The sequence below is a fragment of the Balaenoptera musculus genome, chromosome 21 (genome assembly GCF_009873245.2).
Source record: "Balaenoptera musculus isolate JJ_BM4_2016_0621 chromosome 21, mBalMus1.pri.v3, whole genome shotgun sequence".
NCBI lineage: Eukaryota > Metazoa > Chordata > Mammalia > Artiodactyla > Balaenopteridae > Balaenoptera > Balaenoptera musculus.
Window position 1 is genome coordinate 17,949,830 of NC_045805.1, and position 19,627 is coordinate 17,969,456.

The following is a 19,627-nucleotide window of genomic DNA, read 5'->3' on the forward strand; positions in this document are numbered from 1 at the left end:
AGACCTAAATGTAAGACCAGACACTATAAAACTCTTAGAGGAAAACATAGGAAAAACACTCTTTGACATAAAGCACAGCAAAATCTTTTTTGACCCACCTCCTAGAATAATGGAAATAAAAACAAAAATAAACAAATGGGACCTAATGAAACCTAAAAGCTTTTGCACAGCAAAGGAAACCATAAACAAGACAAAAAGACAACCCTCAGAATGGGAGAAAATATGTGCAAATGAAACAACAGACAAAGGATTAATCTCCAAAATATACAAACAGTTCATGGAGTTCAATATCAAAAAAACAAACAACCCAATTAAAAAATGGGCAGAAGACCTAAATAGACATTTCATCAAAGAAGACATACAGATGGCCAAGAGGCATGTGAAAAGATGCTCAACATCACTAATTATTAGAGAAATGCAAATAAAAACTACAATGAGGTATCACCTCACACCAGTCAGAATGGCCATTATCAAAAAATCTAGAAACAATAAATGCTGGAAAGGATGTGGTGAAAAGGGAACCCTCCTGTACTGTTGGTGGGAATGTAAATTGATACAATCACTATGGAGAACAGTAAGGAGGTTCCCTAAAAAACTAAAAATAGAACTACCATACGACCCAGCAATCCCACTACTGGGCATATACCCTGAGAAAACCATAATTCAAAAAGAGTCATGTACCACAATGTTCATCGCAGCACTATTTACAATAACCAGGACATGGAAGCAACCTAAATGTCCATCAACAGATGAATGGATAAAGAAGATGGGGAACATATATACAATGGAATATTACTCAGCTATAAAAAGAAACAAAATTGTGTTATTTGTAGTGAGGTGGATGGATCTAGAGTCTTTCATACAGAGTGAAGTAAGTCAGAAAGAGAAAAACATATACTGTATGCTAATGCATGTATATGGAATCTAAAAAAAAAAATGGTCCTGATGAACCTAGTGGCAGGGCAGGAATAAAGACACAGACACAGAGAATGGACTTGAGGACACGGCGAGGGGGGGAAACTGGGGTGAAGTGAGAGAAGCATCGACATATATACACTACCAAATGTAAAATAGATAGCTAGTGGGAAGCAGCAGCATAGCACAGAGAGGTCAGCTCGGTGCTTTGCGAGTACCTAGAGGGGTGGGATAGGGAGGGTGGGAAGCAGGCTCAAGAGGGAGGGGATATGGGGATATATGTATGCATGTGGCTGATTCACTCTGTTGTACAACAGAAACTAACACAGCATTGTGAAGCAATTATACTCCAATAAAGATGTATTAAAAAAATTTTTTTAAACTGTGAGAAAAAAATAAAGAATCTGTCCAAAAGCATTTTACATGGATATTATGACATGCCAAAAGGTAGGCAAATGGAGTTTGTTGTTGTTTTTTTTTTTAACATGACTTAATATCAAAACTGTTGAAAGGAAAAATAGATTCCTAATGGGGTTTATGACCGTATAGGTATTAGTAACTCTTAGAGAACCATGACGGCCCAGGAAGTGGGGTTAGCCACCATACTGAGGGCGGTGATAACAATGACCAAGTATAAATCATCTCTGACATTTCTTATATTTAATTAAGAATGGGTAAACTTTAGCTTTTCAAAAATCCTATGGTCGTTTAGCAATGTTCAACTTAAATCCTGGACGAAAAAGAAAATATTGAATCATTATTTTTAATTAACAATTCAAGTATTAAGTAATCATTCTTTAATTAACATTTTGTGTGTCAATAAATAATTTTATGTGGTCATTCATCGATCTGAAAAGCATTTGATAGCTGATATATAGTGAAGAACCATTACAAACCTTTGCGCATTTGTTAGAAGCCCCAAAGGTTAAGATAATGAAATAGGACCAAATCCCAAAGGGTCAGTTATGAATTTCGGGAGAGCACCACCACCACAATTTGCAGATGTGATTCCAATGTTCATACCCTAATTTATCAGTGATTTTGTTCTTAACTTACATGCACAGCAAGCAGACCCTCTTTATAAGTCCATGCATGCGCATAAAATGCTCAAGTCCAATGTTGAAGAATCCTATGTTTGTAAAGCTTACCAGAGATGACCCCTGCAGTCAATGTGGCAGCTACTGGTGACTGCCTCTTACTCACTCTGGCAAGAAATCTAAACAGTAAACCATCCCGGGCCATGGCAAACAGAATTCGGGGCAAAGGAAACATGGAACCCAGAAGACTAGAACAGAAAAATTCATAATCCACATGTGAGTTATTACAAGTATTATTCTAGATGAGTATATACTGGTAAAGACTGGACACACTAAAGTACAGAACCTATAGCAAAAAAAAATTCAAAATCGGAAATAATCACAAAAAAGTTATTAATCTTTATATATATCAAAACAGAAAACGACCTAATTTTCCATTTTTTTTCCAGAATCCTCGATGAAAAAAGATCCCCCTTTACTTAATAAAAGTCAACTCTCTCACCTGCCACCGCACCCGATGATAAAGTAGCAATTATTGGTGTCTTCGTTTTGGAATTGATTTGAGCTAGACATTTGAAAAGCAACCCATCCTCCGCCATAGCATAGATTACACGAGGCATTGGGAAAATGGATCCAAGAAGACTGAATAAAAAGCAAACACATGCAGTATGGCAAACACATTCATGCAAGATTACATCCCAGAACTGAAATTAAGTAATCGTATAAAACTCAGCATCACAGCTGTGATTATGAAGTCTTGTTATTTTTAAAATGTATTATGATTGGGCATTTAAAAATAGATACCAATTAACCATTGTGCTACTTATTATTCTCTTACAGATATTTGCCCAGCACAATTATCAGACTAAAAACAATACTGCAAATAATTGTGCAGGCCCATGATTACTACTAAATTAAAACTAAGGAATTAAGACTTAAAAAAAACCCCAATTGTATCATTAAGACATTTTTAACTTAGAAAATAAAATTTATAAATTGATATGTAATTACAGAAAAGATTAAGTTATTTGATTTTATAGTATAGTCACTTCACTTATTCAATAACTACACATTTTTCATATTTATTTTACCATTATTTTTCCTCATATAGTGTGATCTTTGATCAAATTAATAATTCTTAGCATCATAAGATAATCAAGACAGAAAAAGACATAAACAAAATCAACTCACTGTAAATTTAGTACATAAAAACAGCCGCAATTAAACGTTAGTAACAGTGCAGTTAAAGAAAATGATTTTTGCTTTAGATGTTTTGAATTACTTGTGCGTTTACTGGCTGCATCATTCTGTACATGAATTAGTTGTAAAAAATAACCATTTAAAGAGAAAGTAAGTAAAATATATTTTTTAAATCCGTCTTCTTTATCTTTTAATAAAGCTGGGTTGAGCTTGGCCACAAATAAATCTTTGTCCATCTCTCTTCTAAGACCATGGTGGCAAGGTATCACCACAGTTCAGATTTTTGAAACTGTTCGAAACTATTTAGAATAAACCTCAACACTGGCAGATGGCTAAGAAACCAACAGGGGTAATTTCTAATTGCTGCTTAATATTATCTTGAATACAAAATAAAAGAGAGTTTGAGGGGAAAGAAAGCTAGGCTGACGAATTATACAAAAAAATTTCTTTTTCCGATTTCAGACTTTTAGAAAATTATTTTCACTTCAAAAAATTAGTAATCAAGCAGAGATTAATTTTTCTCTTTGTAAGAATGCTCTAAGTATAGCACAATATAAAACTCAAATGAAATATCTTATGATCACATGTTAAATTAAAATATGAGTAGCTCAGGAAACTTGAGAAGTGAATCATAAAATATTAAAATAAGCAGCTACTGAAAATCTGAATACTTGAGATTCAACTATTCTTTTTGCATAGATTTATGCAAATTTCCACCATTAATTTGAGAACAGTAATTTCCATTTCTACACCAAGTTCACTCTGATCAGTGCTGAGAGGAAAAAGTCTCAGTGCTTCATAACAAAAAGCATATTATACTTAACAATGCCACAGCATATAGCTTCCACTCATTACAGACTTGATATTATTTTAAAAGACGGCAGAAAATGTCAAGTCTGCACATAAGGTCTCAATTGTCTGTAGCACTACAAGTAACACCAAAGCCAGCAGGGAAACATACTAGTATAAGCATTGTAACATTTTACAGTGCATATATATATGAATATGTATGAAATATATAAATGTGTATAAATGCCATATATATCCACAGGAGCTTGGATCATCACTATCTTGAAAAACTGACTTTTAACTGATGGGGGACATGTTTTTATCACTTAAGATTTTGATATGGCAATTTGGGCGAACTATTCCGAGAATACAGTTGTATAATGTGTTCCTCCTGTTAGGATTATTTGTAAAACACACAAAAGCAATTCTTTAGGCACTGACTACCTTTGCAGTAGCCCAGACAGCCCTGCCCCAAACGCAATGCAACGCACCTTGTTGACAAGGCACACAGGGAGCCTGCTGCGACGACATATTTGGCGGGACCCCATCCAACATACTCAAACGCTACAGGAAGCGGGCTTTTCTCATCGAGGAGGTAGTATGGCATCATCAGTGTTAAAGCTGCTGAGACCCCAAAATAGGCCATAAAGCAAACGAGCAGAGAAGTCACAATTCCAATAGGAATAGCTTTCTGAGGATTCCGGACTTCCTCACCTAAGGAAACATAAACAAAAGATCTGCATATTTAATAAAACATGAATAGGTAAAACATGAATTCTTCTTCTCCTTCATAGTAATTCTACTTGGCTCTGTCCCTTCTGTTTTCTCAGCTTGCTCCGTCTATGCTACATGACGTTTCTTCTCTTCTTGAGGGTCCTGTGCTGTCACATAAAGATCAAAGCCCAGAGGCAAGAAGAGAAAGCAAGAAATCCTGCAAGTCAGTTTCCCATTTCCAGAAAGAAAAAATATGCTATCCCAGCACTATTAAATGTTTAGAGAGAGAACAGAGTCTTTTTTTTTTTTTTTAAATTTATTTCTGACTGTGTTGGGTCTTCGTTTCTGTGCGAGGGCTTTCTCTAGTTGTGGCGAGCGGGGGCCACTCTTCATCGCGGTGCGCGGGCCTCTCACTATCGCAGCCTCCCGCTGCGGAGCACAGGCTCCAGACGCGCAGGCTCAGCAATTGTGGCTCATGGGCCCAGTTGCTCTGCGGCATGTGGGATCTTCCCAGACCAGGGCTCGAACCCGTGTCCCCTGCATTGGCAGGCAGATTCTCAACCACTGCGCCACCAGGGAAGCCCGAGAACAGAAGTCTTAATCCATTTGGAAAATGATTCCTCCACAGAGATTACACATCATGGCATTCTGCAGGCCCTTAATTATGAAGGCTTCCATATATATGAAGACAAACTTCTACTCAGTGCACTGATTTATATTAAATGTTAGTTTTAATACAAAACAGCACTTTTTCAATCTTTCTAATACGATTTGGCATTTGAAACACCCAAAATATGGTCAATTATAAGGCCATGCAATAATGTGAACCCAGAGGAAGCATTTAGGGACTAATTAATTGTAGCATGATTACTTTGTTGTACAGGATAAAGAGAAAAGAATTACCACAACATATTTTGTCCTGTTAAAGAAGAAACAATTTAAGAGCATGGTCATTGTTGTTACTCACGGTGATAGCACTTTCAGACCAAAGGTTAAGGGTAGTAATTATGACCGACACTTATAAAGTAGTTGACAACTTGCAAAGTATCTTTCATAATCTTAGGTACCCTTCATAACATCTGAGAGGTAGGTATTGCAGGTAACCTTCATAACATCTGAGAGGTAGGTACTGCTCTCCTGATTTTACCAATATGGAAACCAAAGCTCAGAGAGTTTCACTAATTTTCTTTTTATACAGCAGGTGTTACTTCTGGGTCTGGAACCAGCCCTTATTATCCCAAATTCCACTCTCTTCCCTTGAACCTCTGCTGTCACCTATGGGTACTCATGTGGTTCAAAGAACAATTTTTCCTTCGACATAGAGCCAAGAGTCTGCTCTTACCAGTTGTTGCAATGCAGTCAAATCCCACAAAGGCATAAAAGCAGGTTGCAGCCCCAGCCAAAGTTCCTGCAAAGCCATAAGGCATAAAGCCACCAGCCCCATAGATACTTGTTCCATTTTCAGAAGGTGGCTCCCTAAGGAAGAGGAGAAGCACATTGGAAAGTCATTTTCCTAGAAAACTGCTTCTTCAAGCAATTTGTCTCAAACTACAGCCTCGGAAGATTATTGTGTTCACCAGCCCTTGGAAGCTGATGTGTACAAAACTGAAGGTAAACTCTGATTTTTTTCACCCTATCCTAGCGGATGTGGTGGTGTTCTCAATAGTGGCACCCCTCTCTGGTTACCAGCGCTCAACTAGAGGCTGATCATTAGCATAAGCAGAAGACTCAGATCCACTCTGGCTGGAGCTCATAGCCAGGCAGGATTTTGAGAACAGAGGCCCCATCTATGGGCCATGATCTGAAATAAAGACAAGAAACTCTCTCTTCTCGTGGACAGTGGGGCAGACTGCACATCTGAAAAATGTACTAAGAGGACTTTTGACGAGGTGAAATAAAATTCTCTAATCTTGATTAATAATACTGAAGTTGAATATTCTATTACATGTTAAAAATTATATAAAACCAGAGGATACTAAATTTTTGCCTCATCAGAATGGCTACAAACAGCATATGTAAAGAAAAACAGGTACATGTACATCACTTCATGTAATAGACATTTTTGTAATCTTATTTACGCATAGGAATATTATGCTTAAATAAATCTTAGGATGAAACCTTTCATGTATAATTAATTTAATATTTGAGATGATCAGGTTTAAAGTGAAATGCATAGACAATTCTGCTTATGCAATCAATAACATTCTCCAAAAAACCAGCAGGCCTGAAAATTACTACACGGTTGAAAGAATGCAATGGAACCAAATAGTGTCCCCAAAGGAAAAACTAAAGGATGCATGACTCAAAAATGCTCATGGTTATTTTGAGGTGACAAATCTTTGGAGGGAAAAAACCATCCTTCCAATGGTTAGGACCTCTCCTTGCTCCTCCTTAAAACTGGAGCCACGCTTGAGGTTAAGAACCAGCAACTACATGGCTTTAAACAGCTGCTCAGTAGTGAGCACACCTATGCATTCAGGAAGAACAGTCTTGAAATAGAACAAACCTTCAGAAAGTTCTCTGCAGCAAAAAGTTTGAGAACAGTTGTTCTAGAGGAAAATGTAACATAAGACAAAAGGAAGCAAATATTTTTTAAAACTCAAAATAGGAGGGGAAAAACCCGAATATTTTACCTGGCACTTGCAGATATATTTTTGAGAAACTCTTCACTAATCTTCCAGTTTGCCACGTTTCCTTTCACAAACCCAGCGACCATAACAAAGAGAAGGACCAGGATATTAATGGCTGTGAAGACTTTATTCACCCAAGCAGACTCTTTTACTCCAAAAGATAAAAGACCTATGGAAAAAGAGAGGGTATTTTAATGTTTACCTAACCTTTAGGAAAAGGCAACAGCATTTTGAGACAGTTACAAGCTTTAGGATATCATTTCACCAGCATTCATATATTTAACTGACATTTATCCCTTTCTATTGAGAGTTCTTAGTCACCTAACTGTGAATAAAACTAACTTGATTTCAGAATGCAGACTGTGCTCATAGCCAGGAGATCCCAAACTCTCCCATAAATGAATAAATTTAGTAACTGGCTTTTATTATCAATGGGTAGGTAAAGTAACTTAATTTTAATGAAATGCTGTTCTAAAAAGCCATTTCAAGGTTAATGGCTGAAAAATTTTTAAAGTAAAAACTAATCATATTGTCTGCCTCATATTTACAGAATACATTAAACAAAATAATTATTCAATTGTCATGACAAAAAGTATTTTGTTAAATCCATATTCATTTTAATAGCTTTATTTTTATATTCGGATTGTAAATGCAATCAATTTCCTATTCAGGTAACTTGGAGATACAGAAAAGAAAAAAAAAGAAAGGAAATAAAGATCAAGTGTAATTTCCTTTCCAGAATTTTGCACACACACACACACAAAGACACACAGGCACACATTTACGTGTCAACAAACATATAACCTCATTTTTAACAGTCACATACTCTTCTACTGTGTGGAGACACTACATTTTACTCCTATATTTACAGACAATCAGGTTACTGTTAGCTTCTTACAACTATAAACAGTACTGACCTAATCATCCTTTTATAAATATCTTTTTACACTTTCTAATTATTTCTTTACAATAATTTTCTATAAGGTAATACCATATCAACGGTATACACTTTATATAAGACTTTTGGTTCATACCATCAAAACAGTCTCCAGAAAGTTTGGCCCAATTTAAATTGTCCATTTTTTCCCATTAGGCTATTCTTATTCATATTGATTTATAAGACTTATTTATACACTAATGCTATAAGCTCTCTCACTGTATATGTATATAGCATGTTTTCCCCAATTTATCATGTACTTTTAATCTTAGTGTTGATTAAACATGTAAGAGAGTTTTAGAATATAAATTTTTCCTCTTTAGTTTCTACCTCTAGAAACTAATTTCCCTAATATTAACCCCAAAACATTCACCTTTGTTTCCTTCCAGTACTTTCATGATTATATCTATCATATCTATATCTTTAATACATCTTGTATAAGATATGAATTATGGATCAAAGAAAGTTTACTTTTTACTGTCGGGGAAATAACTGTGATGAAAGGCTTATATCACGTACATACTTGCTTCTTCCCCGTATCTGTACCACCCATGATCAAATAAGCAAAATTATCCAAGTAGAGATGAGAAAAGCTGAATTTCATTCTCCTACCTGTATAATTCCCAGAATTATATGAGAATACAACTATATTAACATAAAGGAAAACTATATGGTCAGTACAGTTATTGACTCTGTCAGTACAATTACTGACTCTGTAACTATCTGTCAGATTAGGAAACACTACACAACTCTACACCTTGGAAATATACACTATACTACTATACATTTGGGAAAATAACAAAGCCACTGCCAAGTTTTATAAAAGTTTCCCAATACCCCAAGTGCACTCTCCATTCTGAGATCCCCAACTCCCACCAGTAAATTAGCCTTCTCATCTAAATGCTGCATACACTTCCCTTGTATCTTTAATAAAACAACAGCCTCAGTTGACAAGACATTTGGCATTACAATATGAATAGAGATAACAGCAGGAGGTTTTGGTCTTTGAAGTTTCTAAGAACAAAGTTATCATGTAATCTTAGCCTGTCCTGAAAGAAAAGACATGATGGTTGATGAACACGGGACATAAGATGCAGGCCAAGGCCTGAGTCTTGCCATGGAATTTAATGACTGAAACTGTGTCATAACTACATGCTTCTCATCGTTTAGAGATTAAAGCTGAATATTTAAGGTCACTGAAACCATCCTTAAATAAAATGTGATGTAACTAATTTAATGTTAGCTAGGTGTTTGAGAAACCAAAACAAATAAAACCTATCACCTGTTGAAAAACAATTCATGCAATTTTTCTTGACATTAGAAGGAAAATGCCAAATAACTTGGACCTATAAATTTTGTTCATGTCCCTAACCATATCCCTACCTAAAACATTAAATTAGTGGCTAACATTTTAAAGGGTAAAGTTATTTTTTTAATTATGTAATTTTATAAGGAAAAATTATAGAAAGATAGGGAGAAAGTAGCTAGTGATAAGATTGGACAGGAAAGCAAGGGTCTATCAAGCAGGAAATGGGAACAAACATGGACTTTATTCTTAGTGCAATCCTTGATGGATCTAAGCAGGAGTGCCAGGTAGGATGACAATCAAAATTGAAAATGCTCAAATAATTAAAACAAATATCAGGGGACAGCAGGGATGAGCTACGCCTACAAAATAAAACTGCCTGCCATCTAAGTGCTTACTATGCATCAAGCAAAAAGCCTGCACAAGATAAACACTGAAGTCCTCATTTTATGGATGAACAGACTGAGTCATGGAAAGATTAAGTCACTCAGTGTTCTAAAGATAGGAAGTGGCAGAGTAGAACTGAAAACCTGGTCACTCTAATTCCTATGCCTTTCTAAACTGTTATGCTACACAACTGATGAAAACAGGAAAATTCCAGTATCAAGTATGTTTGTCTCCATAATGTCTACATTAAAAAAAATCACGGGTGGTTTGAATATGCTCCCTTTTCAACCAGATGTCTACGTTATATAGGCATAAATAGAAAGACAGAATTTCTTCTAGAAACAGTATGCTTGCAAATATCCTTAGTTGTAACTAACAAGATGAAATAATGTCAAAAATTTTATATCCTTCCTTATTGAAGCTCTGTTGCCATTCCTGCAAATCTCCAATTAGTATTATAAAATTTATGTACCTTATCTGATTATTTAGTGCATTCCAGGTATCACTGACTCAGAAGTACTATTTCTACCGTTCCATGTAATTTAGATTTATTTTTGAAACATACTTATCACAGAAGATAAAATGTGATTCTAGCTAGTCACAAAGCCCACAGATGTCCAATAGTAACTTATGTGTGTAAATATGCTGCCTAGCCTTGGAACTCAGGTCCCAAATTCAGTGGTAACCTATTTTCCTGGGACAACTAGTCCGGCTCATGTCAGGGAGAAGTGTAATTGGTTTTCTTACCTGCTAGAAGTAATATAAGGCACACAGCAAAAAAGTCAGGATACTCTGCAAGGCCAGTATAATTCATTTTGAAGTATGTCCTGAAAAACTGACCAATCTGTTTGCTAAGAAGTTCATCAAAGGTGCCACTCCAAGCCCTTGCAACACTTGATGTTCCTTCCAAAACATAGAACGTTCAGTGAATACAAAGTCAGTGGGAGAAAATTAACATAACATCTTTTGCTACTCTATTCTAGGATAAACATGGGTTAGTTCAGACAGAATTGAACATTTTAATCACATATACAATTATCTTGATAACTTTATAATTATACAATAGCAATCAAATGCTCAAGTCCATAACTGTGGAATCAGGTAATTTTATTTGCATTAAAGAACTATCGTTTTTTAAGAAAGGTTGTCAAACCCACTAAGAGATGGCATATTCAGAGATGAAGCAGAATCACCGAATTCTGCAATTAGAAGGAGACACTTTATTTAGAGATGAGAAAAATGAGACACGCAGGGATCAATAGATACTCTGATCACCTAGTCGCTAATTAATGCAGACCTACCACGGAACCCTAAGGCCGCTGACTCAGAGGTGCCATTTCTACCATTTTACCCAATCAGGTTGATTTTTTGGAAACATACCTATCACGTAAGATAAAATGAGATTCCAGCCAGTGATGAAGGCCCACAGTTCTCCGACAGTAACGTAAGTGTACAAATAGGCAGACCCAGTCTTGGGAACTCGGGCCCCAAATTCAGCATAGCAGAGGCCTGCCATCACGGAAGCCAGCGCAGCGATGAGGAAGGAGACCACGATGCTGGGGCCAGAATCCGCTTTGGCAACCTCGCCAGCGAGGACATAAACCCCGGCACCCAGAGTGCTTCCAACGCCCAGGGCAATGAGGTCCATGGTGGATAAGCAGCGGCACAGTTTGGTATCTTCTAGACTGTCCAGAGTGACGATTTTTCTCCGGATCAGACATCGCGCAAAAGACAGCGCTGCTCTGCAGGGAATCATTCTGAAGATGGCAACCTGAAGGAGAGTAGGGAGGGGGTTAAAAGCTGATCTGGAACCGTCATCCGTCCAGTTACCCGCCCAGCTTCTCCGCACAGCTGTGGCACCTCATTGCTTTTACTCCTTGCTGGAGGTGCGGCCCGGAGCAATCAGAAGGAGGGTTGAATGAGCCAAAGCTGTGATTTTCTCAGAGCTCACTCTGACGTGGCCTTTTAGAAGGATCTGCCACAAATGACTTATTTGGGGAGAAAAGGAATAGGAGCCTTGGGCGATTAAAAAGATTTGCCAGTTTTGTTTGTTGTTGCAATTTTTAAGGATATGCCGATAGACATATATTCCAAGAGATGGCTTATTTGTCGTTGCTTCAAGCAAAGGGGTAAATCACCTCATCTTTCTGGTTCTCTGTCTCTTTTCTTCAATCATTCCTTGAACTCATATTTTTTTAGGCCTTATTACACGCCAGGGATTGTGCCAAGATTATGTCTAGAATGGTGTGGAACGCTGGTATGGCCTCCAGCTTTACCAGACTTACGTTCTAGGTATTGCCTAAAAGCAGGTAAAAACGCCATCATTATGTGGTCTACAGCTTTATCAAACATGTGTGAGCTCTGCTTTCATTTCATTCTGTTTCATTTTAATGTGGAGCCACTTGAACCTTTTAGAATTAAAAAAATTCCCCCCAAAACATGCTTAGAGTTTTCTAAATAAAACTGCTATTCACTTATGCTTTAAGTATGAATTTGTAATAAAACACACATGCTTATTCATATTTACTTGCAATTTCTAAATAAATAAAGTCAAAGTCCATGCCAAGTATGATATGTTCTTTTTTAAATGGAATGAATAAGGTAGACAGAAGGTCTCACTCCCCATACCTTACAGGCCCAAACAACCTAACACGGAAAAAAAAAAATGGTCAGGTTATAAAACATGGACTTAGTAAGGAAAAAAATACACGTATTACAGTAAAACGTCTGAAGCAAAATATACCAAAATATTAACAGTAATATTGGTAGTGTACAATATATATTATATAGCTAATATGTTTCTAAATTTACCTCCAATGACTATGTACAACTTATATACAAAAGAAATATAAAAATTAAAAGGCACTATATGGCCTTGTCTATGGAGACATATAACTCAGAAGACTAAGAAATAACTGAGGAATAGGGAATATAATAGTACATGCAGCTTCTCAGTCAATAAAGTTAAATGTATTTAACTTTTAGAAGTTCAGAATCATGTTTACCCTGATTGCACAATGATCTACAGAGGCTGAATGTTATCCCTTCAATCTTGTTATACGCATTATCAATAACTTAAACTCATGAGATCACAGCTTGACATCTTCTCTGAAGAACTTAGAGCTTTCTATCCTATGAAATAAATCCTTGAATATTTCTCAACCTTAATCTCTATGAAAGAAAACTATTATTAAAACTTAATTTAAAAATAGTAGTATAATAAATTTTCTATACTGAATCTCAATGACTTGTTGCTCATAAGAGAAAAACATTTCTGGGATATGAATAATCCAGTGTCATGTTAACCCTAGTATATAAAGCTAACTCACTCAACATTATTCACACATCAATATAAATGCAAGTCCTTGATGTTGAAAGCAGCTGATTCAAAGAATCTAGAGAAAAATCCTAAAGAAAAATGAAAATGAGTGAAAAGTTCCTTGATAATAAAATAAAGTTTTATACATCAGTATCTTCCACACCACCTGGCACAGTGCCAAGCATGGCACTTCACAAATACTTGTTGAAAAATTTGCAAAAACAGATGACATCTCCCATTTTGCCCATACTTGCGCTTCCAAAGTCAAAATCTATCAAACTTCCATAAATCAAATGTGTATCAATTTCTACCCTTACCTAGCCCTTAAATAGCTATTTTTCATATAACACATCTAGAAGATAAGGGAGAGAAGTGTTTTGCTTAAAAAAGAACCAAGTGAAAAGTTGGAGTTATACAAAGGCCAACTGAGGTGGGAGGATGGCAATTGAAGGGATTTATAAATACTGACCTTCAATAATATTTAAGCATTTTTATACAACAGAGATGTGCAAAGATCAAGAACTGCCAACTGAAAAATGCTAAGAAATGAAGACCCACTGAATTTTAGTAATGATTTAAGATCACAGGAAAATGGGACATGTCATACACAACTTTAGGAAACAACTGATATACAGAATGAGGCACACCTGTTAGTCATTAATTAAATGAAACACTTGATAAAGTGATTGATTAACCTCACATGTTATGAATAAAAGACAAATTCTACAACTATTGCAAAGGAATCTGGAAGGAAGCAAGGAAAACTAAGAAGAAAGGAGAGTGATACGACTGTGGGTGAGCTTTTATTTATTCTTTTAACCCTTTTTTTGGTAATATGGTCACCATGTTGTTTTTGAAACTTCTAACCCCCCCACACAAACACAAGATAGCATAAAAATAAAAAAGAATAAGCAAGCCAACCGATAAACAACCTTCTTTGAAATGCTAAAAATAGTGAAAAGTTTTATTAGTAACAATTACCCAAAATGGATAAATGAGTGGCCCTCATCTTGTCAATAGAAAAGTGAATTTAATTCACTCCAGATTACATGGGAAGCAGAACTGTTTACAGAAACATACAGCTTTAATCAGAGAAGATCTGATTGCTACTGCCTGTTTCCAATTAAAAATGGAAAGTATTTCATGTTCCGTTTTTCTGCGTTGCCCTGAGCAAATAAGACAAAGCTGTCACTTGTCAAGCATTCATTTGCTTTTGAGTAACAGAAATGCAGACGTCAGAAACTCTTCTCTGAATTGACAGGTTAGGCAATGTCCTTGGCAAACAGTCTTAACTACGCACAACTGATAAAATACTGATTGCAAAAGCTATGATACAGAACCGACTTTGCAGAAATATAACGAGATGGGAAAAAGCAATGTAAAAACATACTGGGTCAATTTAATGAATCGTTGTTAAATAAACATTTATTAAATCCTAGCAGGTGTATCATATAGTCAATAAAGAGAAAAGAATCCCGTGCTTTTGTTAAATATGTTTTTGTGGAGATACACTGATACATGGAAGTAGAGTAGCAACAGGAGAATGAGAAAAAATAAGATATTTGTGTCTAATGTAATATAATTTGATATTTACTTTTTTAAAATTTAGTAACTGTTCCTTTAAAGCATTTAAAAAGATATGTTCCTTATGTAAATGGTTATGACAACCTTACTCTCATTTCTAGAAGGTTCTTTCATTGCTGAAAAAAATCCACTCATACTTATTCTTTGACACATGTCTGCATTTACTGTCCCTGGCTGGGCTCTGGTGTGCTGTCTCATCAGCAAACGACTATGCAGTGAAAATATGCAAGGATTTTGAAGGTGATTCTATTTGGTCTGGAGGACAGAGACTGTTTTTCCAAGAGCAGACAATGATCCAAACCATCATACCCACTGTCAGCTGTTTCCACCATGACCAAGGATTGGTACTGAGTATGAACCCTACATAAATGTAAGTAAAGGACAATGATGTTAGACTTTGGGAAGAGGCCCATGCAACACTCATACCCATGACCTGAACCTTAAAATATAAAACTCTAATCAACATTCCTATGAAGTCACAAATGATTCTGGTGATACTAGAAACAGATTCGTATCTTTTTTCAATAAACAGTTATTTTACTAATTGCTAAGACAGTGGCCTCTCTACTGAGGCGTAAAATATGCACACACTAGCTTAGATCTGAAAATGTAATTCGCCAACAGAGAGCCTCGGAGGGATCTGCAACAGCTCAGGCAGCAGTAAAGTCTGTGAGTGGATTTAATGAGTCTGGTGATAGTCAGATCTTCCTGAGTCCCTTCCCCCATCCCCAACCCTAAGTATAACAGTTTCAAGACATCTAACTCCCCGATGGAGCCCTTATTAATTCTTGCCAGAAAGCTAAATTCCCTCCTCGGCAACTTGGAATTATCCCCTTCTCAAACGTCTTCAATCCAGGTTGTAAACTTGACCATGCAGAGTTTTAGGTCAAATAAATCCCTAGGCCTGATGATATGACAACACTATAGAGCAGACCTCTTTTCCACTAACCACAGAAATCTTGCAAAATCTGCTAATTACAGTCAAAAGTTGATCCTGGATTTTCATTTCGGTTTGAAAGTTTGACGTAGCATTTAGCTGCACAGAAATGCAGCTCCTCCCCTACATAAAGGCTGAAATTTCAAACTTAATCCTCGGTATCAGTATCACAGGCCCTGACAACAAATCTTACGGGAGAGAGGAGCTGTGGGGGCAGGCATTCCAACAAATCCTCACCGAATGAGCTCCTCCGAACCCTAACCAACTTTCCTTCCTCACGTGATTGCTGGTTTCATGGTGAGATATTTGCACTTTCTGTTTTGGGCCTGATAGGGAAAAAGGAATTAAACCATGTAAGCCTGGGAACTTTGCCCCATTGTGTGTGTGTGTTTTCTCTGAACTAGAGCTTTGGGGTTTGCAATGTCCAAACTCAACATCAATTACATTTCTATAACTTTTTTGTTTTTTAACATCTTTATTGGAGTATAATTGCTTTACAAGGGTGTGTTAGTTGCTGCCGTATAACAAAGTGAACCAGTTATACATAAACATATATCCCCATATCTCCTCCCTCTTGCGTCTCCCTCCCTCCCACCCTCCCTATCCCACCCCTCTAGGTGGTCACAAAGCACGGAGCTGATCTCCCTGTGCTATGCGGCTGCTTCCCATTAGCTATCTGTTTTACATTTGGTAGTGTATATATGTCCATGCCACTCTCTCACTTCGTCCCAGCTTACCCTTCCCCCTCCCCATGTCCTCAAGTCCATTCTCTACGTCTGCGTCTTTATTCCTGTCCTGCCCCTAGGTTCTTCAGAACCATTTTTTTTAGATTCCATATATATGTGTCAGCATATGGTATTTGTTTTTCTCTTTCTGACTTACTTCACTCTGTATGACAGACTCTAGGTCCATCCACCTCACTACAAATAAATCAACTTCGTTTCTTTTTATGGCTGAGTAATATTCCATTGTATATATGTGCCACATCTTCTTTATCCATTCATCTGTCGATGGACACTTAGGTTGCTTCCATGTCCTGGCTATTGTAAATAGAGCTGCAATGACATTTCTATAACTTTAAAGTTCAGAAAATATTTTCAAATTTTACTGTAGGCTAAATAATTTAGTGAAAGGGGAAAAAAAGATATGGACATAATACCATGGAATTATTGATCTTTCTTTCATTCCTCTTACTTTTTTTTTTTTTTTTTTTTTTTAAATTCTATCTATTTATTTATTTGGCTGCGTCAGGTCTTAGTTGCGGTATGCGGGATCTTCATTGTGGCATGTGGGATCTTTCGTTGTGGCACGCGGGCTTAGTTGCCCCGCGGCATGTGGGATCTTAGTTCCCCGACCAGGGATCGAACCCTCATCCCCTGCACTGCAAGGCAGACTCTCAACCACTGGACCACCAGGGAAGTCCCTCATTCCTCTTACTTTTAAGAGATTAATTTCTCATAAAATACACCAGAAGTACAATGCAGGATAAAAGATAATCAGAAATGGTAACTGTTCACTTTGGTAGGTAAAAAACAAAAACAAACAACAACAACAAACTTTTGCATTCAAACCTAAAACCTTTATTTTTCTGGAAAACAAAATACCCTTTCACATACATTTCCCTTATATTTGGTCCAAAACTTATCTTTTCACCAAAGCAAAATTTATGAACAGTATCATCCTCCAAAGTTTTCCCCAGATAGGCGAACACAAATGCAGAAATAAGTAAAACTGAAGCACACAACTGAGACCACTATAAAGTCACAATCATTGTGGCAATAACATTTATGTTTTCTCCCCTTTTATATCAAATCGGTACTACCAGGAAGTTAAACTATTTCGAGATTTCTGACACAGAATCCAGACACAGACAAGCATCTTTCTAAGGACATCTGAAGCAAACAGCCGATGGAGAATTCTAGTTTGTACAGGCAGCTGGTGCTTCAAAACACGTCAATCCATTTAGCTTTATTAAAGTCCAAATTACAGGAATAAGGCATACCTAGCTGTCTCATTCAAATAGCTGCAGAGCAATTAAAAAAATTAAGTGTCCAACTTTTGTTTTAGGGTTGGAGAAGAGAGGAAGTTAAAAAAAAAAAGAAAAAGAAAAAAGAAAAGAAGAAACAGAGCCCCCAGCACCTGGGTAATCAGAGTATCTGCCCCATCAGCGACCCACTCACAGTCAAGGATCTTGGTGGCTCGCTTCAGCCCCGGGCAGACGCCCATTCCCATTTAGGCTGAGCAATCTCCGCTAGGCTAATAAATCACTCCAAATGCCAGAGGGTACCACCTGTTACCATTCCCCAAGCAGCCACTGAAGGAAGTGTCCTTGGCTAAGCCCAGTCACCCTTTACATGCCATTTCAAACATCAAGAGATACCCTTTGCAAAGGTATTTCACACCCATCACTACCCTAGGAAGTGCTAGGCTAATAAAGATGGCTAATGTTTGTTGAGCACTTACGGTGTGCTTACTAAGCCCCTTTAATTTATTCTTTTATGAACCTTCACAATATCCCTATAAGATCAGGACTGTCATAGTATCAATGAGGAAACTGAGGCAGACAGAGGTCAGCCAATATCACAGGTAGACGTGGAGCCAGGGGTGAACCCAGCAGGCGTGACTTTGGATCCTTTATCCACAGCCACTAGGTTGAGCTGCCATCTCGCCAGACAGCCTAGTCATCGCCCACCTGCCCACACCTCCTTGGAAGAGAATCTGCTCTCCTCACAGCACTGTCCTTCCGTCCCTCAAGCCACAGGTAACCGGACCAGACACCTGACTCTGGGTTAAATATCCAAAGGCCGGGTACACTCATTCAATAGTCTTGAAAATCTGAATGACACCATTGAATGGGTCAGGCCCTCCTGTCCTTCCTGATGTTGAGTGTGTGAGCCCTCTGTATCCATTCAACAAACTTCCTGTTCACTTACTCTATTTTGAGTGATCTCTGTTCCCTGAAACCAGAGGCAACTGATGAAGGTCAAGGTGGTATCAGTAGAGCTGGCTCCAGCAACCTTACTCCTGATTTCAACCCTTCAAATCTTCTGCTACTTCCTGCCATGTCTGGTGGGTTTCCTGATAATTCCTCTTCTTTCCTAGAGCAGGTGTCCTGATGGAATAACTTGAATTTGTTTAGATATTTCTCCAATAAGGTATTCATAGAGTTTAATATGCATTAGGTCTGTCCTTTATGCACACGCACAGACATATATACCCTCTACCTGAAAAATGTAACTTTATATAGGGCAGAGAAAATCTATTCTTAGACATACATCCAACCTGGGTTCCTGGTACCACTATTTCTCCAATGTCCACTACTGAGCCAGGAACATCCTCTACCTTGTCAAAGTCCCAGAAATAGCAAACAAGGGCTCTATCGCGCTTACTAAAGATGTTTCAAACATTTTGTTCACCAATGAATTATAGTAGTAAACCAGTAGCAGAGCCATTATTCACCTAATGAAGGGAGGGAGAATGAAGGAAGTACTGGAGATATTTTATCATACTCGAGAGGGTTTTTAAGAGTTTCCTGAGTCAGAGAAGAGAAGTTTCTCAACACCCCTGCCTTAAGACCTTAATGTTAGTGGGTTATTTTTTGTTAAAAATTGCAGATTTCCTAAAAGCACTTTCCACCCTTTTATTAGTTCCACAAATACTTCAGTGCACACCACTAGACACTGAAACAGCCATGAACACGCTGCCAAAATTTCTCCCCTCACGGCACTTACAGTGGAGTGGCCAGCGCAGACAGCGGCCAGTTCAATACCATGAAGCAAATGCTTCTGCACAAGGGAAGGCCAGAGGGGCCCACAGTGAAACCGCACAACTCAGATTGGGACTTGGACCCAGCTAGAATTCAGATTGAGACT

The 19,627-nt window shown here is 37.4% G+C and overlaps 1 protein-coding gene across 5 annotated transcripts in view; it reads right to left on the minus strand.

Moving 5' to 3' along the window:
• SLC7A2 (solute carrier family 7 member 2) overlaps positions 1–19,627 on the minus strand; it is a 71,853-nt gene that overhangs the window by 18,302 nt on the left and 33,924 nt on the right. For 4 of the 5 annotated variants that reach the window (XM_036838649.1, XM_036838650.1, XM_036838652.1 and 1 more), the window contains 6 exons: positions 11,296–11,686; positions 10,663–10,818; positions 7,289–7,454; positions 5,998–6,131; positions 4,433–4,655; positions 2,455–2,594 (listed from right to left, as the gene is read on the minus strand). In XM_036838649.1, coding sequence (XP_036694544.1) covers positions 2,455–2,594; positions 4,433–4,655; positions 5,998–6,131; positions 7,289–7,454; positions 10,663–10,818; positions 11,296–11,671 — 1,195 coding nt within the window. In that variant the 5' untranslated portion in view covers positions 11,672–11,686. Of the gene's footprint in view, positions 1–2,063; positions 2,201–2,454; positions 2,595–4,432; positions 4,656–5,997; positions 6,132–7,288; positions 7,455–10,662; positions 10,819–11,295; positions 11,687–19,627 lie in introns of all 5 variants that reach the window. The other variant, XM_036838653.1, reaches the window with a different exon arrangement.